At 28.4% G+C, this 14,827-nt stretch overlaps 1 protein-coding gene across 1 annotated transcript in view; it reads left to right on the top strand.

Moving 5' to 3' along the window:
* The window catches only part of Capa (cardio acceleratory peptide capability), a 48,118-nt gene that overhangs the window by 27,209 nt on the left and 6,082 nt on the right, over positions 1–14,827 (top strand). Inside the window, exons 2-3 of the mRNA XM_075378516.1 lie at positions 9,149–9,430; positions 13,463–13,663. Of these exons, the coding sequence (XP_075234631.1) occupies positions 9,149–9,430; positions 13,463–13,663 (483 nt within the window). The remainder of the gene's footprint in view (positions 1–9,148; positions 9,431–13,462; positions 13,664–14,827) is intronic.

The raw sequence follows: 14,827 nt of genomic DNA, 5'->3' as shown, positions 1-14,827 counted from the left end.
ATGAACCGTTTTGTCTGGGAGAAGGTTGAGAAAAAGGTTCTGTCTGATGTCAAGAGTAAATTGTACGCCTACTAGCGTACTCTCTACGAAAATTACGTTGAACTGCAGTTGCTGACTGTAAACTGCGAAACCAAAATACACCATCGAGCATGTTCCGCACCAGTAAATGAAACCATTTTAAACAATATTGATAAAAGCGCCTGTGGTCAAATTTGGTAATAATGAATTATCTCAGTCAAAAGTTGGTTTGTTTTACAATGAGTTGAGACCTCAACCGAATCTGTAAGTTATCTCAATAAATTTGTATATGCTTTTAAAGTTATAAGTTCTTTTTGAATCACCCGGTACTTTTCCCCCTTAATATACTTATTCTGACTACATTTGCTGAGAAAGTAAAACGAAGGAGTAATAAAGAAGGGTAAACGAGAATAAAAGATTAAAAAGAAGATAAAATAAAGATGTTTTACCGAGGATTTTTAAATTTCAAGATCTTAAAATATTAGCTGAGATAAAAGAGAATAGAACGAACATGGTGCAAAGGACCTGCCTAAGAATAAATAATCCATATGATGATAATGATAAAATCATTATAATTATTATTATTGTGTTATTATTATCTATTATTATTACTATAAAAGAAAACCATAACAAAATGTTTGATAATGAAGCGAGTTAATGCATATCTAAATATATAGGAAAAGAAATAACGCAATTCATTTTAGTAGTAATTAAAGAATTACTAAAACTGGCTTGGATAACAAAACAAAAATGTTATATAAAACATAACAAAGAATTAATTTGTGTCAGTCTACGATAAACGGCGCAATTATTTTTTTTTACATATATAATTTTTATTCCTTTTTGAAATCTAAAAACCACATTTAAAATACATGGATTTACAATAACGGTTGAAATAAAATCTCTCAATTAAATACCACTCTTTTACTTTAACATATTAATTTCTAATAGAAAGTTACAGGTTGTCGATACCTTTACTGGTAAATACATCAGTTACAATATTAATACGCGATAAAATAAAAATACAGTAAAACAGAAACGAGTATAGTCTTGTATGAAACTTAATTTTCATTTTTTAGTTTTCCACGGAATGAATATAAATAAACCATAAGCTTATATTTTTCATACAATTTACAATGATAAATTAAAAAAAAAAAACGAAAATTATTTTTTAATAGTTGGCAACAATGATGTTGAATTTCCTCTGCATTAAAATGCAGGTTAAATTAAACTTTTTCCAAATGATAAATTAAACAATTATTTTTTCTCTTACAAACTTTTTTTTTATTTATTTACTAATTAGCCGTAATTTCCGTGGGTTGTAACGGATTATAAATATACAATGTTTTAATTGTAAATAAATTTTAATAATTCGAACAATAACTACAATCTTAAAAATGCAATATTCGTTAATTTAATTATTTTGTTTCAATATTTAATTACTGTAAAGAAAATTAATCATTTAAATAAAACTAGTCCATGCTTTTATTTTTCAACGGAATTTAATATTATTATTTATTCGAGAAAAAAAGCCGGATGAATTGAAAAATTATGGTTGGTTACTGAATGAAATTATCCAAATATATGACCAAAGTGACAAGTACTAATCATTTAATTACAACAATAATATAAAATTCTTGAGTTCATAAATGACAAAAAAAGTTTTATTTTTGCCTGTACCCCTTTATGAGGTTTGAATAGGAATATACGCCATTCACCAAGGAGCTATTTACCTAAGGGTAAATAACCCTATTACCCTTAGGTAAAAGGGTTAATTACCTAAAGGTAACAAACTAAGGGTAAATAACCTTTTATCATTATATATTTTATTATCAAATATGATAATATTTATTATTATTATTATATTATTATTTAGAAAGAAAACCAAAATAAAATGTTTGATAATAAAGCAAATTAATGATCCTCCAAACACATACTTGTAGGTAAAGAAATAGCTCAACTTACTAACGCAAAACTAACAAAAAATGCCATATAAAACATATCAAAGAATGTCCCTTACGTAGCGAATTTAATACCCCGGTGTTTACGAGTCTATTAAATTATGCAACATTAAATTAAATTGCATGATGGATTAAATTATGCCTTACTTTTTTTATGTTAGGTATAATTTAATGCCTTACATTTTTAATTCCTTGTACGAAGTAAAGAAAGTATTGTGATCGTGAAAAATTTCGGTTTTCAGATTCAACAGAAATATCCATTTTGACCATCCCTGAATCCATTTTGATTAGTTTCGGCGTGGCGTCTGTACGTACGTATATGTATATCGCATAACTCAAAAACGATTAGCTGTATAGAATGTTGAAATTTTTTATTTAGGACTGTTGTAACATCTAGTTGTGTACCTCCCCTTTTAACAGCAATCAACTTGACCAAAAATGTTCAAAAAAGCCGAAAATCCAAACACTTCGGATTTTTTATTTTTTTCTTAACTGTAGTAATAAGCCCTCATTGAGAGCTTTTCAACGATATATCTATCACAAGTGGTACTTATTTTCATTAGTTCCATAGTTATAGCTAAATAAAATTTTAATTAATGAAATATTTGGATCGTTCAAGGCGAAGGCACATCGGTTCGAATTCGACTTCATTTCCTTTTCTTTTTTTAACTTTTTTTATTTAAATATATTGATTTATTAATAATTATTAACCTGTGATTGTAAAAACGTTTTACGATAAATAGTAATTTAATAATAACAATAAAAAAAAATAAAATAAAAATTTTTTTTTTTAAATATATATATATATGAAACAAATCAGAACGTTATTACTGAAATAAGATTTTATGTACTTTAAAAAATGTATATATGCAATTTAATAGGCATAAAAGGAAGTCATCTGGTGTCCACATTAGTTTTTTTCTTTATTGAAGAAAAGGTACATTTTTTCTATAAAGAAAAAAATCTACCTATTCTTTTTAAAAAAGATTTGAGAAATATTCATAAGGCATGGAGTACCTTTTTGCTCCTTTGAGCGATTTTGATCGAAATAAAACGGATCAGTACAAGAATCATCCTGCTAAATTTACCAAAATTTTTCAAATAAAAGGTTCAAAAAACATACGTACAACTTTACAGAATTTTTCAATACTAAAATTGTGTTTTAGTTAGAAGATAACATGAAATGTCAAGATCCATAAAAACCCCGACTTACAAAATTATTTACGCGTTTAGCATACCGAAAAAAAGTTATGATCGTAGACATAGCCAACGATCTTCCAGTCAGTGATGTACTGTGTGATTTCCAAAGGATAGACCGGTTCTTATATTTAGGAACCACAATAGATAAAGATGGGGGATCATCGGCTGAAATATGAAGAAGAATTATCTTGATAAAGGAGGCGCTTATAAAGTTTGACAGCTATTTGGAAGGATGGGCAATCACGAGGAAGACAAAGCTGAAATTGCTTCACGTACTAGTCTTCCAGTAGTCATGTTCAGCGTTGTGACCTGAACCATCAAGGTGGAAGAGAATTGATGCATTCGAAATAAGGGCCTACAGAAGAATGTTCCGCGTCACATGGTCGAAAAAAGGACAAACAACTCGATTGTTAACGAGCTGGGTATACAGAAGAGGATGTCCGCAATATGCTTCCAGCACATCCTCCGGTTTTTCGGCATAGTTGGCCCGGCGAAAATCTTGAGAAGCTAGTATATACTGGGAAAAATCGATGCAACAGGTCACGCGGAAGACCGCCGAAAATATGGATGGACTAAATTGAAAAGGGGACTGGAGAAACGAATCGAATGGCAGAGGACCGTGAGCTGCGGCGGGAAATTGTCAACGGGATATGAACCGCGTCACCAGCTCTCAGATGAGAGGAAGGATTACTGATAATGATGATAATGATAATGATTATATCTTCCCTTATACAGTATACTGTGTAGATAAATAGTACAACTATATAATAATATTTAATCAGAATTGCATAACTTTCGGTTATACAATTTTGCCGAACTTTTTTATTGTAAATGGTATACCTATTTTCGAATTACAACTCATAATTAAAGTTATAGATAGGATTTATGTCATTACGCTAATGGAAATTATAATTTATGTAATTTACGTGATGAATAACCACGCTGCGGTTGTTTGTTAACACAAGAATAATTTGTTTAAATTACTCTAATAAGCGAATTACAGAATAATTTCATACATATATATAGAATAAGTAGACTAGTAAGTCAACAAGTTCAGTCTGAGAACAATAATAATCTTGGAAACGTGAAATTTTAACTAGATTCAAACATAACATTTGAAGTCGAGTCAACTAACTCGTTGTAGGAAATTTAACAATCAATTAGTAGAAATAGCGAACAGCGTTAGTACAATTACAATTGTATAATTGTATTTAAATGTAATTAATCTTTGTCGTAGTATTGTTCCTTTTAGGGAACACATAACGATCGTCCAACATTCGGAATGACTCTGTGGAATAAGACATATTGTTTACAGTGGATTCGAGTTCATAATACAACAATAATATATTTATTTGTTTTTAAATAAACTTCATACCGGATTTCGTAGTAAAATTTCAGAAATCTAGTAATTATTCCTAATCAGTGATTCGTTAACCAATTTCTTTCATAGTTATCATCAATAAGATAATATACCGTGATAGGATGTGATACCGTGATAACGCGTGATAGGACAATAGGATTAACTCAACGCGAAACAGATAGCATATCACAATACAGAAAAATTGTTAACATTTTCATTTATAAATTTAGATTTATTATATTACGAAATATAACTAAATGTAAAGTAACATGTAAACGAATATTCGAATAAATGTATTTTTTTTAAATTTGATATGAACAACACACGACTTCCTTTTACGCCTATTAAATTACATATACACATTTTTTTTTAATGAAAAATACATAAAATTTTATTTCATTAATAACTTCTGATAATTTTTCTTCTTATTGTTACTATTGAATTATTATTTATCGTAAGAATTTTTTTACAATCAGAGGTTAATAATTATTATTAAATTAATATATTTACATTTAAAAAAAAAAGTTAACAAAAAAGGAGATGAAGTCTGATTCCAACCGATATGCCTGCCCCTTCATTCAAATATTTCATTAATTTTATTTGGCTATAACTCTGGAACCAATGAAAATAAGTACCACTTATGATATATCGTTGAAAAGTTCTCAATTAAAGCTTATTACTACAGTTAAGTAAAAATAAAAAATCCAAACGTTTTTGGATTTTGAGCTTTTTGGACACTTTTGGTTTAGTCGATTGCAATCAAAATAGGAAGTCCACAACTAGATGTTACAACAGTCCAAAATCCAAAATTTCAACATTCTACGGCTAATCGTTTTTGAGTTATGCGAGATACGTACGTACGTACAGACGTCACGCCGAAACTAGTCAAAAATTGGATTCAGGTATGGTCAAAAAGGATATTTCCGTTGAAATCTGAAAACCGAAATTTTTTGCGATCACAAAACATTCTTTATTTTTGTACAAGGAAGTAAAAATTGATCGGTATCAGTTTTCTATACAAAGATTAATAAAAAGTTTGGGAACCCTTAAATAACTTTTCAACTGCTAAACATTGAAAAAAAGAGTTTTAATGTATGGTCTTATCTTGAAACAATTTATTTTCAATATAAGACCACCATACCCCGAGTTCCCATAGACCAAAAATATATTAGGCTATAACAACATTAACCAAAATGACGACCAATCAATTTTACTTTCCCGGCGAATATAGCTAAAATAGATATATTAAAAGAAAAATTACGATGATCATGTCAAAGATGTGGTAACGGTTTTTTTGCAAATCTTTACGTTTTAAGGTCCAACTAGTTCATCTGTATAAAAAAAAAAAAAAACCATTTGTGTAACGCATTACTTTTGTTCTTATATCTCAAAATTAACCCAACCAATTTCTTCAAATTTGGCTCAAATATTTCTATATATAAGGCATTGATCATTTTTTTTTTCAATTCTTTAAGAAGGTAGGAAAAAATCGCCAATAAATCGATTTCATATACATACATTTTTTTTAACTTTTTTTTTAAATTTAAATATCACGATTTATTAATAATTATTAACCTCTTAAAAATGTTTGAATTAAAATGAAAAGTACATAAAATTTTATTTCACTAATAACTTCCGATTTTTTTTTTGGTTTATTGTTATTGAATTATTATTTATTGTATTTTTTTTACAGTCAGAGATAAATAATTATTAATAAATCAATAAATAAATTTTAAAAAAAAAATGTAAATATATGCATATGAAGTCAGAATCGAACCGATGTGCTTTCCCGTTGTAAGATCCAAATATGCCATTAATTAAACTTTTATTTGGCTATAACTCTGGAACCAGTGAAAATAAGTACCACTTATGATGATATATAGTTGAAAAGCTCTCAATGAGGACTTATTAGTGCAGTTGATTAGATTTTGGGATTTTTTGGACACTTTTGGTCCAGTCGATTGCAATCAAAAGGGGAGGTGCAAAACTAGATGTTACAATAGTCCTAAATCCAAAATTTCAACAACCTACAGCTAATAATTTTTGAGTTATGAATACATATGTAGACGTCATAGTGTAGACGTCACGCCAAAACTACTCAAAATGGATTCAGGGATGGTCAAAATGGATATTACCGTTGAAATCTGAAAACCGTAATTTTTCGTGATCATAATACTTCCTTTACTTCGTACAAGGAAGTAAAAATGAATAAAAAATAGATTTAAAAATAATAAAAATCACTAAATTTTTATTTTTCTCTAAAGACCCCCTCATTTGTAACTCAAGATTTTTAATACGGTTTAATTTTACGACAAAATCAGAAAGCAAGACTAGATGTTTCGCAAGCCGAAACTCGCTAACGAACCGTTTTCTGATCAATTTTTATATGAACCTTTTTTTTATTTTTTATTATAGAATCACCTCCTAAGAGATTTCCGTGCAACGTAGAATCATTCTGTATAAATAACAAAAAAATGCTTCCAAAACCAACCTCACTTCTTAAAATTGAAATATATGTTTTTTTGTTCATTCGCTCTATCTCCCTTCGGTTTAAATATTTTTCTTTTTTTTTTAAAAAAAGTTTATACTTCATCTATAGAACTATTAACAAATTTCGACAATTTTTTTTTAATTTTACACCCCGGACCCAAAATGCAGAAAAGTCTTTTCAAATTTTGTTTTTCTTATTTTAACCTCTATTGAAGGAGGTTATAGATTTACCTATAGAAGCAAATTTACTACAGAAGCAAATCTAAAATTTAATTTTACATAAGGAAATTTGTTAAGCATAACCTATTTAAAAATATTTATAGAAAAGGTTTTCTTAAAATTTATTCCATAACTCTAAAATATATATTGCTCTTTTTTAATTTTTATTATTAAAAAAATTGTTTTGTAATTTTCTTCATCACTTAAAAGGCTATTAAAATCAAGGTAGCTTTGGCAACTGTATTATATTCCAGACTCGAAATGAGAAACGATCAATATTTTTAAATAATTCTCTTTTAAATTTTTTTTGTTAGGTATCACTACTTCTTTATAAATAAATTTTATAAAGAATATAATTTACACTTTTGTTATCGTTTTATAAAAAAATAAAATCATCTATATATATATAAAAAAATGAATGTTTGTCTGTCTGTATGTCTCTTACGAGTTCCTAAACCGTTCATCCGATAGCGTTGAAACTTTGGGGAATGGTTGAACGCACGCCAGGGAAGGTTTCTGAATTAGTGTGGACCCACTAGGTGACGCTGGCAGACCACCGGGTTGGTCTAGTGGTGAACGCGTCTTCCCAAATCAGCTGATTTGGAAGTCGAGAGTTCCAGCGTTCAAGTCCTAGTAAAGCCAGTTATTTTTACACGGATTTGAATACTAGATCGTGGATACCGGTGTTCTTTGATGGTTGGGTTTCAATTAACCACACATCTCAGGAATGGTCGAACTGAGAATGTACAAGACTACACTTCATTTACACTCATACATATCATCCTCATTCATCCTCTGAAGAATTATCTAAACGGTAGTTACCGGAGGCTAAACAGGAAAAAGAAAGAAAGGTGGCGCTGGCGTCGAGATATTTCGAAAAATTGTATTTACGGTCCGATTTTCCTCATATTCAGAATACATGGAAGAATTATCTCTGCAAAAAAGGAACCCCCTAGATACTGCTGGGGTTGAGATATTTACAAAAATTATATTTATGGACCGATTTGGTTCATATTCAGAATATGAATATTAGTTACGAGAAAAGAAATATTTTTGCAATAACTATACCCGCTAGGTGGGGCCGGTGTCGAGATATTTACGAAACTAACAAACAAATATACAAACAGACTATTTTATTATATATATATATATATATATATAAAAGGCATATTCGTATGTATGTCCGCTAAAGACCAAAAAACTAATGGACCGATTTACGCGCGGGCATAAGGAAAAACGGGGAAAAGGTGGAAAGAGAAAAGGGGGAAAACGGGAAAGGGTAAAAAGGAACTTGGAGAGGGGTGAGGGAGAAGGGTGAAAGGGAAAAGAGGAAGGAGAATAAGTGAAAGGTAAAATTTGTGAAATTCAGTTTTTTAATTTTTTTAACAAATTTTCAATTGTACTCATTTAAACTCTCTCTCTCTCTCTCTCTCTATATATATATATATATATATATATATATATATATATATATATATATATATATAGTCTTCTAGTTTTATTATAAAAATAAAAATCAGACATCAGACGCTTAATGCTTGAACTGTATGAAATAGCTGTTCGACGTATTGTATGGTTTTACCGGTGTATCCGGGTCGTGCTTTTATCATTTTTAACGAGTTTGTAACTTTGTAATAATTGTCCAATGAAAATGTATTAAAAACTTACAAGAATTCTCATTTACAATATAAGAATTTCTTTGAATATTATATTTCCTTTGTTATTAATGAAACATAAAAATCGAAATAACATTCAAATTTTTCTGCGTACCATCAAAATTTTCTCGAAGGACCATCGACTGACTGGTCTATTATAAGATTAAACGTGTAATAAAATGTATAAATGTATTTGATAACCATTTTAATATCTATTAACTTTTTTTATTTATTTATTTATACAGATGAAGACGGTGGGATATCTAACAAGAACAAGAGAGAAGCAGGTGGACCGTCAGGTTTATTTCCATTTCCACGGGTAGGAAGGGGTGGTCCTGACACGTGGTTGCTGGATACAACCGGTAAGCATCTGTTTCAAGAAGGTGGAATTTTCTTTACCCAACCGGATATCATCTATCAAACAAAACCGGTTACTGCACCCCAAACCACTGAAACAGAGGATTATCGAATAATGGGTTTAAATACTTTCCCTAGAGTTGGCCGATCAGAATATAATCAACAAAGTGGTAAGAGGTTAAATATGTGTTAAAAATGATTTAATGATGTCGAATCTAATACGGAACGTTCGACATTGGCTTCTATTTTTTTTTTTTTTTTTTTTGCTTCACATAAAACTGTACAGAACACAGGAATAAAGGCAGCTTCCATTAAATTAATATTTTAATTACTATTTAGCTATGTCATAATAAAACCTGTCCAAAACAGAATCAAGAAAATTCTATATAAAAATAAAATTTAAAAAATTTTTACGTAATCAAAGTATTATACTTTTTTGGTTTTCATAAAGTAATAGAAAAAATCTAAAAATAGAAAAAATGGTGATGTGTGAAAATGTATGAATTAACAGCATGTAAAAATGTATACTATTATCTTATGTTTTATATACAAGACATAAATATATATATATATATATATATATATATATATACACACACACACACACAGAGAGAGAGTATTTCTAAAATGGTGGGCTGGCTGTACTTTTTCGGATTCTATTTGTAAAACTAAACAAAAAATATCCTAAGGAAAAATGATTTATTTCGTTCTCCACCGTCCGCCATTTTGTTCTTTTTATACAAAACTTTATATCTCAAATTCGGGATATACGAATCACATTAATATTTGATAAGCGTATTAGTAATAAAGGTTAAAATTTATCAAAAAATCCGGAATTAAATACCTTTTCAAATTACAAAATGGCGGCCATGTTTATTTTTCAATCCGTTATATCTCGGTAAATATTAGTTTTATAAGAATTTAATGTATTTTCTAAAATATTAAGACTTTAATTTTGAACGAAATGACATTTTGTGTTTTAAAAGCGGTTAAAAAATAGTCGAATTATAGAAGAAAATGTATATTGTAATTTTGTGTTTGTTTTCATGTCCTCCAGTTTACGTTCAATTCGATTAAATATTAATTGTTTTTATTTATTTTTAATTCTAGTATTATAAATTAATACCAAATTAAATAATAATTTTTTTCACAATAAGATATAATATTAAATAATAATAAAACAATTGAAATTAATTTTTCACTTTTGAATAATTTTAAACAGCGACTATTACAGTTAATCATATTAACAATGTAAAAATGAAGTTTTTTCAGCAGTAATGGTGTTCAAAACTATCACAACCAGCGTATCTGAAGCGATAAGAATTCTCATGGTACCTTCCAAAATAGTCATTAACAAATATTTTCCTTGAACATATGGGCAGGTATTTTTAATGACTATCTTTTGTGTCCTGTCATTTTACTAAAACTTTTAACCGAAAATCTTCCACATTTTTTGGAAGGTCTACCTCTACAATTAAGAGGAAATATGTGGTTTCACCACGATGGAGCTCTAGCACATTTCAGTCGTTCGATATCAGATTTCCTGCATGAAACTTTCCTTGAAGATTGGATAGGCCGCAGAGGGCCAGTGCCCCGGCCTGCCGTATCACCTGCCATTTGAAACATATTGTTGTTTATTCAACTTAACATTGAGGATCTTCAACAAAGAATCCAAAATGAATTTCAAGAAATTACAAATACTCCCGGAATGTTTGAACGGTTAAGACAATCTCTCAGAAAAAGACTAGACACTTATGTAATTTCTAATGATATAGACTTTGAATATCCCTTATAACTTTTAACAATTGTTAACTGTTTATTTAAATATATATATATATATATATATATATATATATATATATATACCTAATATTCTACAATAATTAACGAAAGATTATCACAGGTAGTTGTTTTATTTTTTTTTAATTATTAGGTCTATTATTGTGAAAAAAATTATTACTTAATTTCATACTAATTTATAATACTAGAATTAAAAATAAATAAAAACAATTAATATATAATCGAATTGAACGTCGTAAAGTGGAGGACATGAAAACAGACACAAAATTACATCAATTTTCTGCCATAATTCGGCTATTTGTTTACCGGTTTTAAAAAATAATGTCATTTTGTACAAGATAAAAGGCTTAATATTTTAGCAGTTAACAAATTAAAAAAAAAAAAAAAACAATATTTACAGAAATATAACGGATTGGAAAATAAACATGGCCGCCATTTTCTAATTTGCAAAGGTATTTAAGTCCTGATTTTTTGCCAATTTTAAAACTTTATTACCAAGACGCTTACCAAATATTAATGTGATTCGTCAATTCGAACTTGAGATATAAATTTTTATATAAAAATAACAAAATGGTGGACAGGGGAAGAACGAAGGAAAAATCACCATTTTTCCATAGATATTTTTTGTTTAGTTTTACAAGCAGAATCCGAAAAAGTATAACCAGCCCAGCATTTTAGAAACATCCTGTGTACAGAGCCTTTCAGAAAGTTTTTTCCATATTTTTTATGCGAAATCCTACCATTAAAATAATAATGGAATTTTAAGGGAAGAAACAGTGTAAAACATTACAATTTATCACAAGGATAGTATGTAATGTAATTGGTAAAAATTACAGTACGCAATCATGAGTAATGTTATGTTGTGCGAATTAAAAAGAGAGGTAATTATAGTTAATATATAAAAAACCGTTTACCAATAATTGAATTTGAAACGTTCAAGCGCTTTCGGAATTAATCTCCATCCTCAGGTACTCATGTAATTTGTCATATTTGTAACTATAATCAAAACCTCACGTGTTAATTTTTTTGGAATTTTTAATATTTGCATTTTTAATATATTACGACCAGCTGTTATAAATACGCAAATATTAAAAACGAAAAAAATTAACATCTGAAATTTTGATTATAAATATGACAAATATAATTATGACGAATTACACGAGTTCCTTATGATGAAAATTAATTCTGAAAGTGCATGTACGTTTCAAATTCAATTGTTGGGAAGCGGTTTTTTTTATATATTAGCTATAATTATATACTATACGAATAGACTATGCTTAACAAAATTATTATAAAGTTTTTAATTCAGTTGTGGACAGGTTTTACTATTGAGTATATTTTAATATATTATATTAAATACGTATAGAATATAATAATAATAATACATACATATCTTACCATGATTAATTAAAATTTTGTTTAATTAAATTTTTCATTATGTTATTTTGTATCAGCAGGAATTTGTAACTACTGTCGAATATTTGAAACCTAAAAAAATATAAAAATGCAATTAATTACATATAATTAATTAAAGAAAATAGCATTTTTCTTTAATTTTATATATATAGTTAAGAAGACTATAAAAAAGATATAATTTATTCAACGACAATGAAACAAAGGCTACTTTTCAACATAATACCTTACCCATATTTAAGCATTTGGCCCATCTTTCTGTAAGCTTTCATATTCCAGTAGTTCACCTCGATGTCAGAGTCATTCTTTACCCTCTCACTACAGCCGAACTTGGTGCCACGAAAAAATTCTTTGAGAAGACCAAACTAACAAAAAATCTGATGATACAAGATCGGGACTATAAGCTGAATGTAACAACACCTCACGATCCAACGTTTTATTAGCTTCCTGAATCTTTTGAGCTGTAAGGACCCATATTTCCATCCGTCTATCCTTGTAGATAAGATCATTAATGAGACTTTGCAAAGCTCAGTCAAAATTTCCATAGGTCTTCCAGTACGATGAATATCGGTTGCATTTGTTCCGTCCGATTTAAACTGTTCGATCCATTTATGCAAATTTTAAAGGTTAATAAATTATTTACCATACTATTTTTAACAATCACGAATGAAATTTAAACAGTTTTCAACCTCAAAAAATAAAAATCTTCTCATATCACGCTGTTCTTTCAAAGTATACACTTCAATCGTACCCGACATTTTGAAATATACAAAAGAGGTTATAATAAAAGGAATTCTTTTCGATCAGCTGATATTTACTACTTCAGGGGTGCCAACTTGAACATCAAACAATTTTAATTTATTCTATTAAATAATTTTTCCGCTGTTAGCGGAATCTCTTTAATTTTTGAACGACCATAATATATTTCAGTTAAAAAAATGTTTTCATACAAAATAAATATTAAATTAATATATTTGTTTTAAAAACAGATTCAAATACATTACAAGGATTTATGAAACGTCAAGGACTTGTACCGTTCCCTAGAATCGGTCGAAGCGGTGGTAAACAAAACATCGGCAATAATGCAGCTGCAGATAATACCCAAAATGGTCTTTGGTTTGGACCCCGACTTGGAAGACTACAAAAACGAGATTCATTTGAATCACCATGGGCATTGGTCACTCTTAGAGGTTAGTATTAGTATATATTAATATCTATATGTAATTTTATACACAGAAGACATAAAAATAACAGTCTTCTTTGTACATTAATCAAATTTTTATCAGTTTGTATTTTCTTTTCGTTTTTAAAAATCTGAACTTTAAAATACACTTGATAGTTCAATTATCATATAACCGTTTAATCTGTTGAAATTATATCTAGTTTGGATAATCAAATTTCTCGAAAGATCTAAGTATATAATCAGGGTTTTAAAAAGTAAAATGCTTAAAGTAAAATCTTCATCCATGTAATGAATTTAAAAAAAAAGAGTAAAGGACCAAAGATGAATATTTGAGACGTATAATGCAACATCCTGAAACGTTTCGATTCCTTCATTTCACTTCAAGCGAAAGTTTTTTTTTTTAGTTTTTTTTTTCTGGGCGAAAAACGCTTCGGCGTTATCATCGCCCGAACACGATGTATATGTTTTAAAAAACTAAATTTTAAAAATTCACAATTAAAAATTAAATAAAAACGCCCGGAAAAACATGAAATATAAATACAAAAACAATAGAATAAAAAAATTAAAACAAAATGAAAACTTAAAGTAGAAATTTAGAAACAAAATCAAAAAAACTAAAATATTAAAAATAAAGAAAAAAAAACATAAACTAAATGTTAAAACTCAAAAACATACAACTACTAAAAAAAATTCGAAAAACAGTATAAAAAAGTATGTAAAATATTAGCACCCCGGAGAAATAAAAACAGCCGGTCTAAAACTTCTTTATTATTGCCCAGGATTTGAGGAAAATTCCTGGGCAATTTAAATTTACGACGCATAACGTATGCATTCCACAAGAAACTGGTGGAGTTCCTAGTTATTGACCTGAACTCCACTTTAAACAGAATATTGTTTAGTTCAAACTTAACAATTTTAAACGGAAAGGGTGGATTGTGATGCATTATTTAAAAGGATACAAAAACAAAATTTGACGTAAAAAAAATTTGCAATGTGAAAATTCAACAAAAATTGCAAATATTTAGTATTTTTCATAGATAATTTCAAAAATGGTCTACAGTTTCACTTAAATAGCAGTTCAATAATGAAATACTAAAAAAAATTATAATAAAAAAATATATACAGTGTCCCACGAAGAAACAGAGAAACTTTCAGGACGTATTCTACTGAT

This window comes from Lycorma delicatula, chromosome 11, assembly GCF_047948215.1.
Source record: "Lycorma delicatula isolate Av1 chromosome 11, ASM4794821v1, whole genome shotgun sequence".
NCBI classification, from domain to species: Eukaryota; Metazoa; Arthropoda; class Insecta; order Hemiptera; family Fulgoridae; genus Lycorma; species Lycorma delicatula.
This window is presented reverse-complemented; position numbering and strand designations above follow the sequence as displayed.